Raw genomic sequence first — 17105 nt, forward strand, 5'->3', positions numbered from 1 at the left:
CAGCAACTGCTGCAAAGGTCAAGCACATAACGGAGGCAGGGCAGGTTTGCCTCTCCTCCCAGACCTGAATGTCAAGGCTGGCAGATCAGCAGCCAGAGAACCCACAACAAAGATTTCCAAAGGGCTGGAGGACAGGGTTTGCTGTCTGGGCTGCACCCTGGAGTGGCTGATGGCAGCCTGGGGATGTGTCACCCCACAAGGGAAGCGTCCACTCCACTTGAAGTGAATTTGGTCTCTAATAACTCACCCTGCCTACTCAGTCACTCTTCACAGCTGTAGCACAGAGGATTTCATGTTAAACTAAGGAAGGTGTACAGCTCATTTTTGCCAGTTTTATTTCCATTTGAATGGATTTCCCCATAAGTGATACAGAAGCCCTGAAGAGCTGCAAATAGTAAAATCAGAGCTTGGATCCATGCAGAAGAGCAGCTCTGGAAGGGATGGTGTCCTTTTCCAGTCTCATCCCTAAGGATCAGCACAAATATACAGGTCTTGATTGCCTCTCCTCCCTGTAGTTTGGGTACATTAGATCAAAAATTGCTGGGCAAGAGGAACTCAAATGTGCAAGACACAACCGACCACAGCTGATCTGATGACCAAGCACCAAGACCAAAGGAAGGAAAAGCCATCCAACAAGCAGCCAAACATTCAACAGCAGGCTCTTAAAGAAAACACAGCAGTCTAGGGCATGGAACTCCAACACTTTTACAGAAGAGCCTGAGGACCTCAGTGAGGAGACTCCTCAACCTGCTCCAGCAACCAGGATGAAGGTGCGCCTTCAGCCTCCAGGTGACGGGGCTGGAAAGAGAGAGGCAGTCATGATTAAAAGCCTCCCAAGAGGTAAATGATGGAGGGTGGTAATCAGTTCATCTCTACTTCCACCCCAGGTAAGATTAAAAAAATCCCTAAATCAGCTTTGTCTGCAGCAAATGAAGATTTAGTTCTGATATTAGCACTCAAAGACAGAGTCATTAGGCTTTGGGACAGGCTGAGGAGGTTGCCAATTCTCCTTCATTAGTTTCAGATGAGGCAGAGACACACCCTTGAGGGACATGCCAGGCACACTAAACCCAGCTTTCAGGAACAGCTGAACACCATCCCCTTCCAGACTTGCCAGTCAAGGACTTCCCAGGCTAAAGTGAGAACGAGACCAGCACAGAATATGCTCTGAGTGGCTGACAGGAGAACCACAGAGCACAGACAGAAAAGCTTGTGCAGGCTCCCTTCCAAAGCTCAACTATTTTGAAGCCTTGTGCTCTGACAATCATCCATCTCAGCTTGGCTTAATGTCCCCCTGCAGCCATCCCTCCCCCCACAGAGGGGCAGATGCACCTCTCAGGATGTCTGGTCCAGTCAGGGATGCTAATGCAGTGACCTGTGCATGCTCTTTGTTCCCAATGCAGCATTTCAAAAAGCCTCGTCGTTCATTTAAGGTGAAGCAGATGCTGCTCCTCTGGTCTCTTTGAACAGGCTTATCTATGGGCTGGATTTCATTAAGTGTCTTGTTCTGCATTTAATAAGCTTGCAAGTCTAGACACTTTGGTTCTCCCTCTATCACCCCTTTGGTGTACCAGCAGGTAGAGACAACAGAGGTTAAGAGGGAAATATTTAGCCAGCAGATTTAGATGCTATCAAGATGATTGCATAATTCTACTTTGACTCACTGCAATTTCATACCCAGGGATTTTTTTCTCTCACCCTAGTGCCAACCCCTTTTGAAAGCAAGAGGCTGCTACCTGCTACAGTAGTGCAGAGGAGGTTGCTATGAGGTTCAAGGCACAGACTTTGGGATATTCATAGAAAACTCACATTGAAGCAATGACCAAACAAGGGAACAAATGTCCAGCGGAGCTGCATAGGGGAAATGTCCTTTACCACAGAGTGTGATGGTGATGTAGAAGCAGAACAATGTGACCAACCCAGTCCACTTGAGTTGTCAGATACTTCCATATGCAGCTGGCTGTCACCTCACTCCCCCAGCCAACAAGGACAACCCAAGCAGCAGCTTGACATCCTGCTCCTCCTCCCTAGATGCCCAAGCAATGGGGGCTGCACTGTAGGAGGGGGCTCCTTTGTAGGAGCACTGAGGCACCTACCAAGCCCCACAGGAACAAACCAAGAGCTCAGAGGCAAACCAAGAAATGCCCTGGGACCTCAGCCAGGTGCTGTGCCCAGTGTCCAGGCATTGACTTTGGCTGTTTGCAGAGGTGCTCTCAAAGGAAAAGCACCTGGCTACAAGGTGGGCAGTGCTGGCTGTGCTACCTCCAAAGGGAGCTTCTTACTGCAGCTCCCATGAGCCAGGCATGCCTATGGAGAGCCAGTCTGACAGGACACATGTGAACCCAAGGGCAATACCAAGACCAGTCATTTGCTTATCTGTCAGCAGTTAGCATCACTGCAGCGATGGGAACTCAGCCGAGACTTGTTCATTATGGTTCTGACCCTGCATCACACTTGAACCCTCGGCCTCCACACAAAACCACTGTGTTTATCTGCTGCTCTGCTTAGCCCCAAAGGCTAAAAGTGAGATGGATACAAATCATGTGGGCTCACAACATGCTGGGAAAGAGCAGCATTGTTGTGGATCGGGGCTGCAAGACGTGCACGTTACAATTACGCGCGCTCGGGGATGTACCAACAAAACCAACTGCAATCTTACATTAGAGCAAAATGGCTTTGCAAAAGATTAATCAGAAAGAAAGATCTCTCTCTTTGGGAAACAAGCAGCCATAATCAGCAAATACTTCTCTCTCACAGGATTGCAAAACAAGGCATGCTCTGCCCTCTGAGCCGAGTCATGAACTTTCCCAGCAAAGGGGGAGACAGAGCAGAAGAACTGCACAGAAACAACAGGATGGAGATTTTTCACATTTTTATCCCAAGGAGAGCAAGTTCAAGGTCTCTGCACTTACCATCAAACTTCTTGTACCGGGAACTAAACATGTTCTGTAGGTGATTGCTAAGCTCTACAACAGCGTTTCTGAAGTCGTGTTTACTCTGCTGACTGTACTTCTCCTCCATTTCTTGGGAGCAGCATGTGTAGCCTTGTGAGCAGACTTTCAAGTGGTCACCTGAAAAGCAGAGAAGAAAATATCCCAAGTTAAAAGGACTCTCTGTGCCAGAGAAAAGAGGTCTCATGAGGCAGGGTGTGTGAAGATTTGCAGCACCATTTACTTCATAGGAGATTCCCCCGCTGCGAGCATGGGGCCAAGCACATCAAAACCTGATTACTTAGAGAAACTTTATAGCAACACTTGTAAAAACCTTGCTTTTCTGAGAGAACATTAAAAAGTGTCCTCTTACTTATTCAGCTAATAAACAGAATAAAGAAATATTCATTCTGTACAGTATCATTTGAAGAATCAGAAAATTGACCTGTATATGGATATATTGTATGTGGTAACTTGCATGAAGTTTTTGCTGAGTATTTTAAATACTTCCAGTTCATCAGTTAACATACAACATCAGTGGCAATGGCCCTTTTTGTCCAGACAAGTGCCTTTTTCTTCACCCCTCCCCAGTCCAATTATCAGAGGAGAAGCAGTCTCTCTCAGAAGCACAGTTGTCACTGACACTAAATTATACTTGCTTTATGCAATGGCTCATGGAAACGCTTCATATTTCCTGGCTCCTAATTCTGCAGTTTTCTGTCATCATCCTGGAGGAAATAGGGGGTTTGTTTTTGGAGACTTCAAACAGATTTTTTTTCCTTAAGATAATTCTTTCCTAAGAGTCATCTGGTCATCACTCATCTGGCTGACTTGGTCAGAGGGATCCTCACCAAGTGTTTCAGTATCTGCAACAGCTCCATTTCAAAATCTCTCAGACAATCTGGACATTGGATCTGGACCCATATAATTTGCTTTTTGATGCCTTGCAGCAGTGTGGGATGAAGCTATCCCCTTCCAGCACCACCCATAAAATCCCATAATCAAGTTTTGTGGGCCAAGATAAACCCTTGGCACAGCAGTCCTCAGCTCCAGCCCTCTAACAGGCCCCACAACACTGCACCAACACAAAGCAGGTGGGCTGATGCTGAAATGGTTCAAACTTGGGCAAATTGTGCAAATCTTTGTCAACATAGAAGATATGATCAAAACAAGCAGTCACGATGAGAAACTCATGTTTCCAAGTAAGATGGTATTTTAAAAGCCACAGCTAACATGTAAGCTGCTGCCTTCTCTCCCATTTCACACCCTGCTGCCAGACCTTATCCTTCATTCTGAGCAAACAGATGGAGAAGGGAAAGCTCTTCCCTGCCTGCTCCCACCCTGGGAGTCACCAAGGACCTCCAACCACGGTGGAGGTTCAGAGACTCCTGTCAGAGCTGCAAAGGACTTGTCAGCCCCCATGCAGAAAATAACATCTTCTGACAGGCAGTGCACCACACATTTACGGAAGAGCCATCCATCCTACCTGCCAGCACATCAAAACTGGGTTTAGAGAAACAAAAGCAGGTTTAGGACAGTTCAGAGCCTGCCCATGGTTAACACAACAGGCTGATGCTCTGCCTGCCTTGTGCAAGATTTCTCAACAATGCCTTTTGCCCAGGTAGTGAACTTTTGTGCATGACTTCCCAGCAAGAAAGGTCAGTGTCTCTCCTTACAGACACTTCAGAGCCATCTTAAAAAGCGACACAAATATTTTTATCTCTCTCTATATATATATAGTTCCTAAGAACCTCTCTTCCTAAAATCTATTTCCCTGTTGCACTACAGAGTTTGTTTGCTTTCTGTGGCATTTCAGGGAGACCTTGACCAGCAGATAATTCTGACACAGCTAATTTATTGCACAAGACCATCCACTGCTCTTCAATTACGGAAAGCTCAAAGTCTGCTACGGGAAGCAGTGCTGCTCAAGCACAGCTTTTGGAAAACACAGGAAAATGTCACTGACTCCTTACAGATCTATCTTTTTCCCCAGACTACTCTTTCTATCTCAGAGGAGTACCTCCAGCAGCTCCAAGAGAGGCATCTCCAGGTAGCTTCATAAGTAATTTTAAACAGAGGAAGGGGTGCACCCAGATTTTCAGATCCTGCCCACTAAATCCATTCTAGAACATGCCTGGGAACTCCTCTCTGAGCCCACCTTACCAGCAAGCATCAAAACAAGAAAGTGCCCAAGCACCACTGCTTTATTTCACCTTGAATCTCTGCTCCAATTCCAATACAGGACTAAGGACTCTGACACAACATAAACCATGAATAGCAGCAAAGCTAATTCAGACCTACTGATAGTGGGATTTCTTTCCCTACTCACACTTCACGGACACTTCTGAAGCTGTCCACAGATGCCCTCTGATTCCTAACACAGTGGTTTTAACAACTTCTCCAATTTATTTATTATAAAAAAAGGCCCAGTATTTCACAAATACAGATATTCATTTCAAATCTATTAACATTATTGAAGTACAGTTACCATCGAACCTAACGTTACAAAGCAAAATCATTTCCTCTAATCCCCTTTCTCCCAGATTTGACTGTGTCTCCCCAGGACACACGTGCAAAGCCAAGCAAGAGCACTACTGACAGTAAATCAAGCTAGCACAGATCCCATTTGGTTGATCATTAAGAAATAATGCTCCAAAATGTAACTCAGACATTCAAAAATGAATGACCAAGCAATCTAATTATGGAAGATATTTCTCAGTCATGTCAGCACTATGTGGTCTTGGCTCATGATCAAGAATTAGCTCTGTCTGGAGCTGAAGAGCTCTGGCTACTCAGTGCTAATCATAGGAGGATGCACTCTGCTACCCAGCATTTAAAAACAGAAAGTTTAGGTCTGTGGGCTGCTTTTCTTGCAGTTTTCTTATGCCACAGCGGGAGATGCCACTGGAAAGTCACTGGGGGCCCCAGTTTTCCCACACAGAGGTTTGTCCTTAGCACAACCACATCCCTAAACAACACATCCAAACAATACTGGCACACAGTGTGTGAGAAATCTCATGTCTGGCCTTTTAAATCTGCTAGCAGAGCTGATCCATTCAGGATCCATCCACAGGACTCATCCCAGGCAGACAGACCCTGATACAAGACATCACCAAGCAGCTTTCAAACACCACAGTGCTACAACCAGGGGAATGGAGGGGATGAAGGCTGCAGAGCTCCATGTGAGCACGGACCAGTTATGAACACATAAACACCAACCTGGAGCCAAGATCAAAGCCAAAACCCTTTGTCAATCTGGCAGTGAACTCCTCTAAGGAAAATGAGTGACAAATATGTGTATTTAGGCATGCTTAGCAGAGATCTCATGTTGATGTATATTATGTAGAGAACGCCCATGGTGTGCACTCACTGTCAAGGACACATTCAGCAATAATTATTTCCCAAGTTAAAACTCATCAAATAATGCCCATACAAAGCAACTCTTCATCTACTGTTGAGTGTGAAAACCTCGGCAGCTTTTGTAATTAATCACCATGTGAGCACAGCAAAAACATAACTCTGCCACAGTCTCCTTTCAAGTTAGGTTTTTTATTGAATTATTTGGCAGGGTGTGCAATAATCACATCGGGGGCTGCGTGGCAAAACCAGCTCAAGTAGCAGAGACTGACTCCAAATATCTACTGCATATGCACACCATCACCACAGCTTGACATGGATTTGCAGCAGATCTTTCTCATGGCCTATTGCAGCAAGATTTTCCCTTATTTTCCTTATGATACATATGAGCACACAGAGAGAAATGAGGAATCAAAAATTATGGAAGATACTTGCTCCTTGGCTGGTTAACAGCACACCTCTGGGTAACGGAGGTGGTTGTTTAAAGACAAATGTGATGGTACATGACATTACCATCTGCACATCCAAGCAAATGCACTCAGAAATGTAATCTTGCAAACTTATGATATAAGCCATTACAGAAACACTGCATTTAGCAGACTCCAGGCACACAGAATTTCTTCCAAATCAAGTAACTATTTGCAATGTGTTGAAAAACAAGCTTTCATCAAATGAGTAAGTGAGCAGTGCAAACTCAGGGGCTACATGATATTGAAAAGCAGCTCTCTTTACCAAACAATTTTCCAAGACCTTTTCAAAATGCTGTTTCTGGGTGTCTAGCATGCCTTCCCAGACTGCTTCTCCTCACTTCAACCAAATTCGTACTTAAGCTAACTGCAAAACTAGCTAAAGCTTCAGGAGCAGTTTACTGGGAGGTGAGGAGTGGATATTTCTTTAAAAGGCTCCCCACACAGCCCAGCCCCTCACTGGAGCTCAGCAAACACACCAGGAGTGGTTTATGGTCTGAGACGTTACTGCTGGACTTTGCTCCCATGTGAGAAATCAGGCTGGGGTAAGGTTGGGTGGTGGAGGAGCAGGAGGCAAACACTGCTGAGGAGCTGAGAGCTGGGCCAGCACTTCACCCTAGTGCTCTGCCCCTCCCCTCCAGCACACATGGGCCTGTGTCATCTTTAAAGGAGTTTTATGACTTCCTCTGAACCAACTACCAAAGGCATCCCAGACTGTAATGCCGGACCCTAATCCAATTTCACACTAGACTTGCCTTCTAATTATCACAGAATATTAGGCCTCCACCCATCAGATATAATTGACATGCTACCGAGGCTTTACAAAACCCCCAACAAAGATGACAAGAAACACTAGCATCACCCCTGAGCACAGCTCCACTGCTCCAGCCCCACATTAGCAAGGGGCAAGAAGAAGAAAGAAAAGCATGAGCTTGTGATTGACTCTGGCAGAGTCATCGAGACAGACACAGCTACTGAACTGTCCACTCAATCCAATCACCTTCAACTTACCCAAAATACCAAAAATGCCCAGCTTTCCTGGCTACAAAATGATCTGGGGATGCTCAGCACCTCTGGGAATAGACCATGAGCTCCTGTCCATGTTCACTGGTGCTGCCATAATCCCTGCAGGATACCAGCACAGCCCCAGCATAATCACTGCTCACACTGTTGTTAGATACCTGCTAATGAAGAGCACCATCAAAATACAGTCTTGGCATTTAAATATTTCCAAGTGAAATTACACTCAGCTGTGTGTTTTTCCTTGGTGCTGTGCAGCATTCACATTCTCTGGAAAAATCTCTTTGCCCAGGATTTTTCTCCTGGGAAGCTGAGAAGCCTCAGAGAAAAGGAAAACAATTATCTCATTTGCTTCTCCTGTTTTGCTCATGTGGAATGTGTTTAGAGATTGTTTACCCACAGGTGATTGTTTCATTGGATTCTGGTGTGAGTTGTTTTGATTCTTTAGCCAATTAGGGCCAAGCTGTGTTGAGAATCTGAAAAGAGTAACAAATTTCCATTATTATCTTTTTAGCATTGAGGAAGTATTCTGTATTCTTTAGTATAGTATAGTATAGTGTTCTTTAATATAATATAGTATCATAAAATAAAAAATTAGCCTTGTGAGAACATGGAGTCAGATGCATCATTCCTGCCTTCATTGGGACTCCAGCAAATACAATAGAGCAGAGCTTGGGCTCATTTTGCTCCCTCCCTGAGTGGGACCCCTGGGCTCAGTGGGTGCTGTGGTGTGGGTGGCTGGTGGCATGCAGGGCACCAGGAGGAAGGAGATAAGGGGTTGGTGCTCTATTCCAAAGTCCAGGCTGCCTGTGCTGTAGGAAAGAGATCCCTGCCATTGGCAGCTGTGTGGGACAAGGAACTCACATGGCTTTTGCTGTCAAAGCAAGGGGAGTAAAAGCAGTCCTCCTGTCCATGCCATTTTAGACTTTTGGGTGGCCCTGGCTGGTCCTGGCTCTCTGCTGAGCCCCTGCACCCAGCTTACTCTTCTCCCTGCCCAAAACTACTCAAGGCAGGGTGAAGGAGCGTGTCCTTACAAGTGGAAAACATCGCTCTGCTGCTTCCCAGATATTTGTGTATTTATTCATACACTGCCCTTTAATATAGTTGTTTGCAGTTAGTCTTGTGTTTTTGTTTGGGTTTGTTTGTTTCTTTCTTGTTTTCTTTTTCCCCCTTCTCTTCTGTGTAAAGCTGGGCTCAGAATTGCAGCAGGTTCTGCAGTGCCTATTTTTGGATCCTGCAATAGGGAATTAATCTCTCTGGAAGTTAATTAACATGTCTCTTGTGTTCCAATTTATAGATTATGTTATTGTTTGTATAAAGCCTGGGATATTTTTTTAAATTTTATTTTAAGTCGAAAACAGGAAATTGTGGCTGAATTCCACGAGCTTTGTTTCTTATTTGAGGAATTAAAAACATCTTTAGGTTTTGGGGTTTTTCAAAAAAACTTTTGCTTGGGTCACAGCTGCCAGTTCGCATGCCTTTAGTGCTCTTACTGCTGAGGAACTCATGGAAATGGTAGCTCTGCTTTGTGTCCTGGTTTGGCTTGTGCAAGCAGGGAAGCTTCACTTCTGTTGAGCCCCGAATAGCTGATAACATTGGAAAGGGGGAGGGATGGATGGATGGATGGATGGATGGATGGATGGATGGATGGATGGATGGATGGATGGATGTTCGTTCAGCCACAGTCCCAGTGCCTTGGGACAGTGCTGCTTGCCTTGAAATGTGCCACCAGCAGCTCTTGGCTGAGGAGATCGGTCTCTCCGAGTGCCTGCCCAAAACCATGGATGTCTTACATCCCTCAGTTGCTTTTGTAAGTTTTAGGGGTGTTTTTCCACATAAAGGATGATCCTCAGAACCACCAGGGTCACCCTCTGCCAGATCTGGGACTTGCCAGTGGATGACCAGTCTGCTGGCACAAACAGGTGAGCCTGGGTGCATCTCACAAGAGCCTACTGTGTGGCTCTGAAATGTGGTTTTGTGCACTGACACTGGAATCAGCTGTGTTTGAAAAGGAAAAAAATTACTGGAAAAGTGGTTGCCAGTGGCATATTCCTGCTTTTTTCCTGCCTGCCCACGTGTCGTGCCACCCAGCACTGGTGTGAACATCCCTGGAGGTGCTTGGTGGAGGGTCTGGGGCATGCAGAGGGAGAGGGGCCAAAAGTAGAGGGAGAAAATGTTTAGAAGGAAAAATATTCCAATTTAAATGGCATTGGTTGTGATGGAATCAGTTTTGGTAAGAGGCTGGGTTGTTTGTTTTTTTTTTTGCAAATAGCCGAAAGCTTTAGGGGAAAAATAAATTCAAACAAGCGGGGTTTTTGGCTTTGTTTTGCCTTCTTGGTGGGGGATTTGAGGAAAAAAAAAGTCTCACAAGGAAAGTGACTGTCTCCCAGCCAGATCTCTTCTGTTTGCTGTTCCTTGCGCCTGAGACTTCAGTAATTCTGCGTATTTGCTGTTCCAAATGGATTCTCTTCTCCACCACCCCTTTTCCCCCCTTTAATTGCATGGCATTATACTTGGTAAGGTTTTTTGGATTATCCCAGTATAATCTGCTGACCAATCTCTGTTGAATTTTGAAGTCTGCTGGCTGTATGCAACTTCTTTTTCCTGTGACTTTTACCCTTAGGAAAAAGTAAGAGTTACTGATTGCAGGTATTGGGCTTTTTACATGTTCTTTGGTAAATGGTAGAGGAGCTCAGTCATCCTGGAGGTGGGTTGATCTATTATCTGTATCCAATCTCCCCACCACAGAAGTGAGAAAGAAAGAACAATAATTTTCAGTATACCTTGTCCCTCATATAACACCACTCACATAGTGTGTGTAGGCAGGTATGTTATGAGAACTATTTCATGCCTAAAGAATTTAGTGATAATAAAGAGAATTTGCATTTCCTAAGTTCTCTCTCAGAGATACCATGGAGGGTTTTTTGGTTTTGTTTTTTTTTAATTAAGTAATTAAGTAACAACTCTTGGTTTGCATTGAAGGTTTCTGTCTTAGCTAGAGCCAGGAAGAATCCTCCAGTTAGCCAGAGTTATTTCCTTTTCAGATTTGCTTAAATAACAAGTTTAATTATGTAATATTTTAATATTCTTTTTCCCCCCCTCGCCTTATTTGTATATTCAGGTCTTTGTGTGGTTTCTCTCTCTTTTGATGTTTGCAGAAATGTATTATCTTCATCTGTCTGGTTAGTGTTTGGTATGCCACTAATTGACTCAATATCCTGTTTGTTGGAATGAAAGCAGGCTCTATCATGGCATATTTTTCCAGGGTGTAAAACCTTGCAGTATTGGGCCACCCTGTTGGGTAGGAAATTGTTGGCTGTGCTGTGGAAACGGAGCAGTGATGGTATTTTTCCTCAGGTGAGCTGGGTTTTAGCTTCTAATGAACTCTTTAAACCTCACTGAAGGCAAGATCCTGCATCCTCCTTGCTCAGACATCACCTGCAAAGGGCAGAGTCCCCAGCCCAGGTGTGCTGTAGAGTTTTTGGGTTTGGCCCTTGGGGACCACCTGAACCTCTCCCATGGCCCCAGCCTCAATTGGAGAGCTGGGCAGGAGGGGATCCCAGCTGACCAATGATGCTTCTCTGGGCTGCTGTGGAGAGCAGAGACAGATCTTTGTCCTTTGTTTGGAGCTGAAGAGCCGGGTTAGGAGTGTGCGAACAGCTCTCCTGGTCTATCCCTGCCCAGGGGGGATGTTCCAAAATCACTCTGGTTGACCTCAGCAGACAGCATTTACCCAGACTTGGTCCTTCAGGGACTGCCTCTGTCATCAGGTCCAGGATGAGCTTTGCAGTGGTTATTTGGACCTGGGTGGGTGGATGCAAGAGCCCTCTTTGTGTCCTAAGTTGCTCTTTCCAGTAGAAAATTAAGTTTCTTAATGTGCATTTGGCTTAATGTACACAAATGGATATAAATCTCTCTTGTTCTCTGCACTCCCTGACCCTCTTGGCAGTAAATTTGGGAACCCAAAGCTGTCAACAAAGCAAAATGGAAAAATAGAAGCCAGACAGACCTCGGTTGTATACGATATTTTAAGTAACTGTAGGTACGCGCTATGGAAATAATTAGGATTATTTGTTGTGTTGAAGGGAGGTATGTCACTGAGGTATTGTGTGCACTGCCATTCCTGTGCCTGCAAGATGGATTAGCAGCTGAGTTAACAGATGCAGTAAAGCTCAACTGAAAATAGTTCACTGTTGTTAAGCGTAGGTGAAAGGGCTTTGGTTTGGGTATCAAAGAGTGTATTTTGACTGCTTGACAAGTTTGCAAAAAAAAAAAAAATCATTTCACTATTATAAGCTTTCTCTGTGAGTCTGGGGAATTTTTTTGTGCCATTAGAGTAATCAGCAAAAAATTGAAATGCACATTGATTAATAACCTAAGTGGAAGTGCAGGGAAAACAAGTGGCTTTAACATTAATAAGGCAAATAAACCATTGATATAAAACAGTTGCTAATTGGGTGGGATGTTAAATATGGTGCATGCTGGCACATGGTGCTAAACTGTGGTACCTCCATAACCCTACCAGTCAGATTTGGGAGCTGACTACATGGTGAAGACATCTTGCTTAAAAAATCCTGTGTGGTTGGGAAAAGAGGTTCAGGTGGGGATGAAAATCCGTGATGGTGGAATCCAGGACCATGACCTTCTGTGACTCTGAAAGAGATGGAGCCCCGTGCCTGGATGGAGAGTGGTGCTGGCTGTTGACCTTCATGGTGAGGAGCCGTTAGGGAACATGGGGTGTGCTCACTCTTTTGGTGCTTTTCAGGTGTGAGATCCCAGCAGAGTTACTAATGCTCTGAGGAGGGAAGAAAGGAAAGCTGACCCTGGTTACATGAGCCTTTGAACAGGAATGGAAAATAATTCATGTTGGAAAATGGGGTATTATTTTGTGTCCGGTGACAGATGTAGGGAGGCTGCTGCACAGAGTGCTCCTCCTGGAAGTGTGTAATTGAATCAAAGATTTGGGATGGTTCTAACACCATGCACTCAGGAGCACCGGGGAAGTACAGCCCCAGATGTGCCAGCCTGGTTTGCCCTGCTCTGATCAGAGGGTGCCAGCAGCTCTGCATCATTTTCAGGATGTGAGCACAGGATTCTAACTCTGCTGCCCGTGGTGGATGTGTCACCATTGTTAGCAGGACCTCAATGCTGTTTTACATCCCTTCCTTCCTGGCACGCGACCATCTCCACAGGAGTGTTCTCCCACTAAAATAAACACAAGGCCAACAGCAGCACAGCTTTAAAGCAAGCAGAGAACACTGGCCACCCAGTGAAAAAGGAGAGCTCTGATAAGAGGCATCAACTAAAAATTCAAGTTTGCTGCTTCTGCCAGGAAGAAGGCATATCTTGAAGCAGCATGTGTGTGTGACAGCCGAGGAGGAGGTGGCAGGGCTGATTTGAGGGTGGCAGTGTACCCCAGAGACAGATATTTTTTCTCCCTTTGGAGGGAAAACCTATTTTCTCCATTTGCAAGAGTATTGCCTGCTTGGGGCTTTTGGAGTCAGGACTTAGGACTAGTAGTAACTGGAAGTATAAACAAAAAGATGACAAGGTTTAAGGATTCAGGTGTGGCAAAGTCCAGCTGTAATCTAACAGTTGGGAAATCAGGCACCTCCCCTGTCTCTGCACACCCCCAGTGTCACCAAAGGCACCTCTGTACAGGACAGAACACTGAGCTTTGGATTCCTTCAATCAGGAACAGTTAAAACCCCAGGCAGAACGAGTTTGCTTGGGCAACTTGTCCAACCACACCCGCTGAGAATCACAGTCCCCTGGTGCCCCCAGACCCCACTCTGATCCCCTCCCTTGGCACAAGGCAGATAAGCAGGGGTTTGCCCAGAGGGTCCTGCAGCATTGAAGGGCATCATCTCTCCATCCTCTGGCTGGGATACATGCAAACTTCACTTTCTTCCAGGCAGGGACAGATCTTCCCTGAAGCACAGAAATACAATGTGAATAACTCCTTTTGGTCTGGCTGCCCTCTAGTACTACTTGATGATGGATGGTTGGCTCCAGACAGCATTTCACACGCTGTGGCTTGCTAAGGACCAAGCCTGAGGGCTTTTGCTTCTTAAATCCCCCCTTATTCAAGCTCGGAGATACCCGTGGCCTTTCTGCAAGACCTGATAACCAGCCTGACCTAGGAGGGGAGGCAGAGTCCTCTAAACACCTTCAACAGCATTCAAAACAAACCCATAGCACACAGAGTCCTTCAGCAGTAGCCTCCTGCCAGCCCCCGGGGACACTCGGGGGACATCAGCTCCGTGCAGAGCAAGAGCTGAGCAAAGCCTGCAAAAACAGCGAGGATGCTTCTCACCAACTGCAGAAATACTTTCTCCAACAGCCTTGAAGTCTTTAAGGGCGAACTCAACTTTTTTATTTTGCAGTTCCTCCACGCAGCAACTTAAACCAACCACAACCCTACCTGAGCCCTCCTAACTCCCAGCCTTTCCCCCTCACAGAACAGAGCCGCTCCCCGCACGGCCACATCCTGCCGCCCCTCGCAGGACAATTAGCCTTAATCCTCGTTAGTTCTGTACGTTTCCTTTAAATCCTGTTACCGCATTCCTCCGTGCACTGGAGCGCGGCCCGGGCGGCCTCCCCCGGCCTCCTCCGCGGCGGTGCCGGTGACCCCGCGGTGCCTCCCGGCTCCTGACCCGCCGGGGCTCGGCGGCTCCCGAGGGCCGCTCCGCTCCGGACTAATCTATCTTCGCTGATTAGTTCTTAATCAGGAAGGCAGACGTGAACAAAGGGTGCGGATGAAAAGAGAAGCGGGCATGGAGAGGGTTTAAAAAGGAGAAAAAACCAAAGATTTTCTTCAAGGAAAGGTTCCCCTTTGCTGCTTTAGGAGGCAGCTCTGAAAACCCGGTCCAAAAGCGGCGTTTGAAGTCGAGCTACTTTCATATTTATAACGTTTGAGTCACTCCAGAAAAGCTACGCCAAAGCAGACCGAGTTGGACTACTACAGTCATTTATTTTGGAAGTTTATCCAAGCCTTGGTTAAAGATAAGCAATGTGCCTGGATGTGGAAGAACATCAGAGCCAGGCTACCAGAGCAGCGGGGAGCTTCCACCCCCTTTGATAGCACCAAGGCACGAGATGGTATCAGTACAACCCAAAATGTACTTATTCCTTCCTGGAGAGGCAGGGGAAGGCCTGGGAAGTTCTTGTTTGTCCTTGGGAGGCATTCCTGCCATGCTAATGTTATGCAAAGATCCAGCTTACAAATCTCAGGCACAATCAAGGCATTTAGACCTGACTCATTAATGGCCAACAGTTAATAGGCCGGAGCTGTAATTCCTCTGTCTGGGGACTTGACGGTGTTTAAGCCAAATCCATTAAAAAAAAAAAATATATATATATATATGTGTGTATATATATGTTACAGCTACACTGTTGATCTGTTACTGAAGATAGGACGCACCTCTCTGTCCAAAACACTCTGAAAAACAAAAGTAAACCCAGACTTTTCCAGGTCTTTATTGCTTTCCGAAGCCACTAAGTGCATCAGTCTTCCTAAATCTGGGAAATCAGCAGCATATCTTACCACTAAGTGCCTAAGCAAAATTCTCCATGAAGCAAAAGTTTAACAGAATGTAATTATCTCAAAAGCAGTACCTGAATGTCACAATTACAAATCAGTCTTTGGAGCTTGCAACCCTCCTTTCAATTCAAAGTTTAAGGCAACACCAACAGACCAAAAACCAGGGTCTTTCTTGTGAAAAACTGATCTGCAAACACATGGTCAACATATTGCCAAATTGGAGAGACACCTCAAAAGAGTGACAACGCGAACTTTTGGGACTTCAAATAAACAAATTTGAACTAATCAATCTGGAAAGTCTGTTTTCTATTTGTGGCTTTGGGTTTGCTGTTTCATGTTTCTTTCTTTGTCTTAGCTGTTTGTTTGCTTTCAATTACACAGGCCCCTCCTTATCCTAACCTCTGAATCTCCCTGTGCCGTGCCAGCCGGGAGGCAAGCAGCAAGGCACCGTGGAATATCAAATCCTGGAATATCAAATGCGAGCTAGAGGATGAGCCAGAAGAGGTTCCTTCTTCAAAGGCTGGTGGTTTTGCTCCCAAATCAGCTTTTTTTTGGTGCATCCCCTCCACATAAAGGTATGGCTCCCGTAGTTTGGCGACTGTTCCTCTGCAGTATTTGCTGTTTCACAGGTCATCAGGAGGTAGCGAGCAAAGCTTACCAGATGTGGCTTTTATCACCTCAAGTGGAACTATTTTCTTTATGGGAACCCTGGTTTTTAAGGTTTTATCAGATCACTGCGATTAGAAAAGCCTCACTTACAGGCTCAAAAGCTCTTATAAAACCTGTAGTTCAAGGTTTATTTGGTCTAGGTGGTTTTCAACTTGGAGGAATGACTTGCAGACACAAGTAATTTGTCCTATAAGCTTTGACTGACCAGTTGCAAAGTATGCTCAAACTGCGCCTGCCTCCTGAGCAAAATTCCATCAACTCACTGACCAAAAGATGTTCTTTTAAGAATATTTTCAAAAAAGAGGGAAAAGAAGGGGGAAAAAGGGCTTGCAGCAAAAAGGAAGTTTCAATTACTTTGTGAAATCAAGCAGAAAAATTAAGATCCAAGCAAACTTTATTAGCTCTGACAAGCAAATGCCGATGCCTTTGTTTCCTATGTGCGCAAAAGTTTTACTAAGGAGGGGTGTGTGTGGTTTGGGGTTTGATTTTTCTTCTTTTTAAGCCACAGAAATATGCCTTTTTTTTTTTTTTACAACATGCTTTGCTACAACTGGGTTTCGTAAGTATATTCGAACGAGGGAACTGGCACAGAGCAGCTGATCCTTCTCCACACATCCACCAACATTTCCATGTGTCAATAGTACTTCACAACCACATTTATCTATGTAAAAACCCACATTAATAAGCCCTTCTCCTGCAGGCAGAGCACGCCAAGCAGAGCAACAGTGCTGATAATACAAGAACTTAGAACAGGTTAAGAGACTCCAGAAAGAAAATACACAAAAGGCCAGATTTTCCAAATTAATTTTGCATCCACACATTTTTCAAGGCAGTTTGGCTCCTATTAAGTATTTCATATTCAGTGTGTAATCTGCAGTCTGGGGGCGACTGGAGGGGTCTGTGTGAGCACAGCAGGACTCTAAAGGCTGCAATAACGGGAGCTGTGGTCCCCTGAAAACCAAGTTTTGGGCTTATAAAGTTTGAGAGAGCTGTGCTGCCTACTGCCCCACTCAGGCCCTGCACTGCTGCTGCTGAATAAACCATCTCCTCTGCCAAACTCCCCCTGGCTCCCAGGCCCCGAGGCAGGGTGGGCTGCAAGTTGGTGGAGCAGTTATTTCC

At 45.5% G+C, this 17105-nt stretch overlaps 1 protein-coding gene across 1 annotated transcript in view; it reads right to left on the minus strand.

Moving 5' to 3' along the window:
- Positions 1-17105, minus strand: part of GPC4 (glypican 4) — a 68055-nt gene that overhangs the window by 34471 nt on the left and 16479 nt on the right. Inside the window, exon 2 of the mRNA XM_074551255.1 lies at positions 2913-3071. Coding sequence (XP_074407356.1) covers positions 2913-3071 — 159 coding nt within the window. The remainder of the gene's footprint in view (positions 1-2912; positions 3072-17105) is intronic.

Source organism: Zonotrichia albicollis, chromosome 14 (assembly GCF_047830755.1).
Source record: "Zonotrichia albicollis isolate bZonAlb1 chromosome 14, bZonAlb1.hap1, whole genome shotgun sequence".
Classification (NCBI taxonomy): Eukaryota; Metazoa; Chordata; class Aves; order Passeriformes; family Passerellidae; genus Zonotrichia; species Zonotrichia albicollis.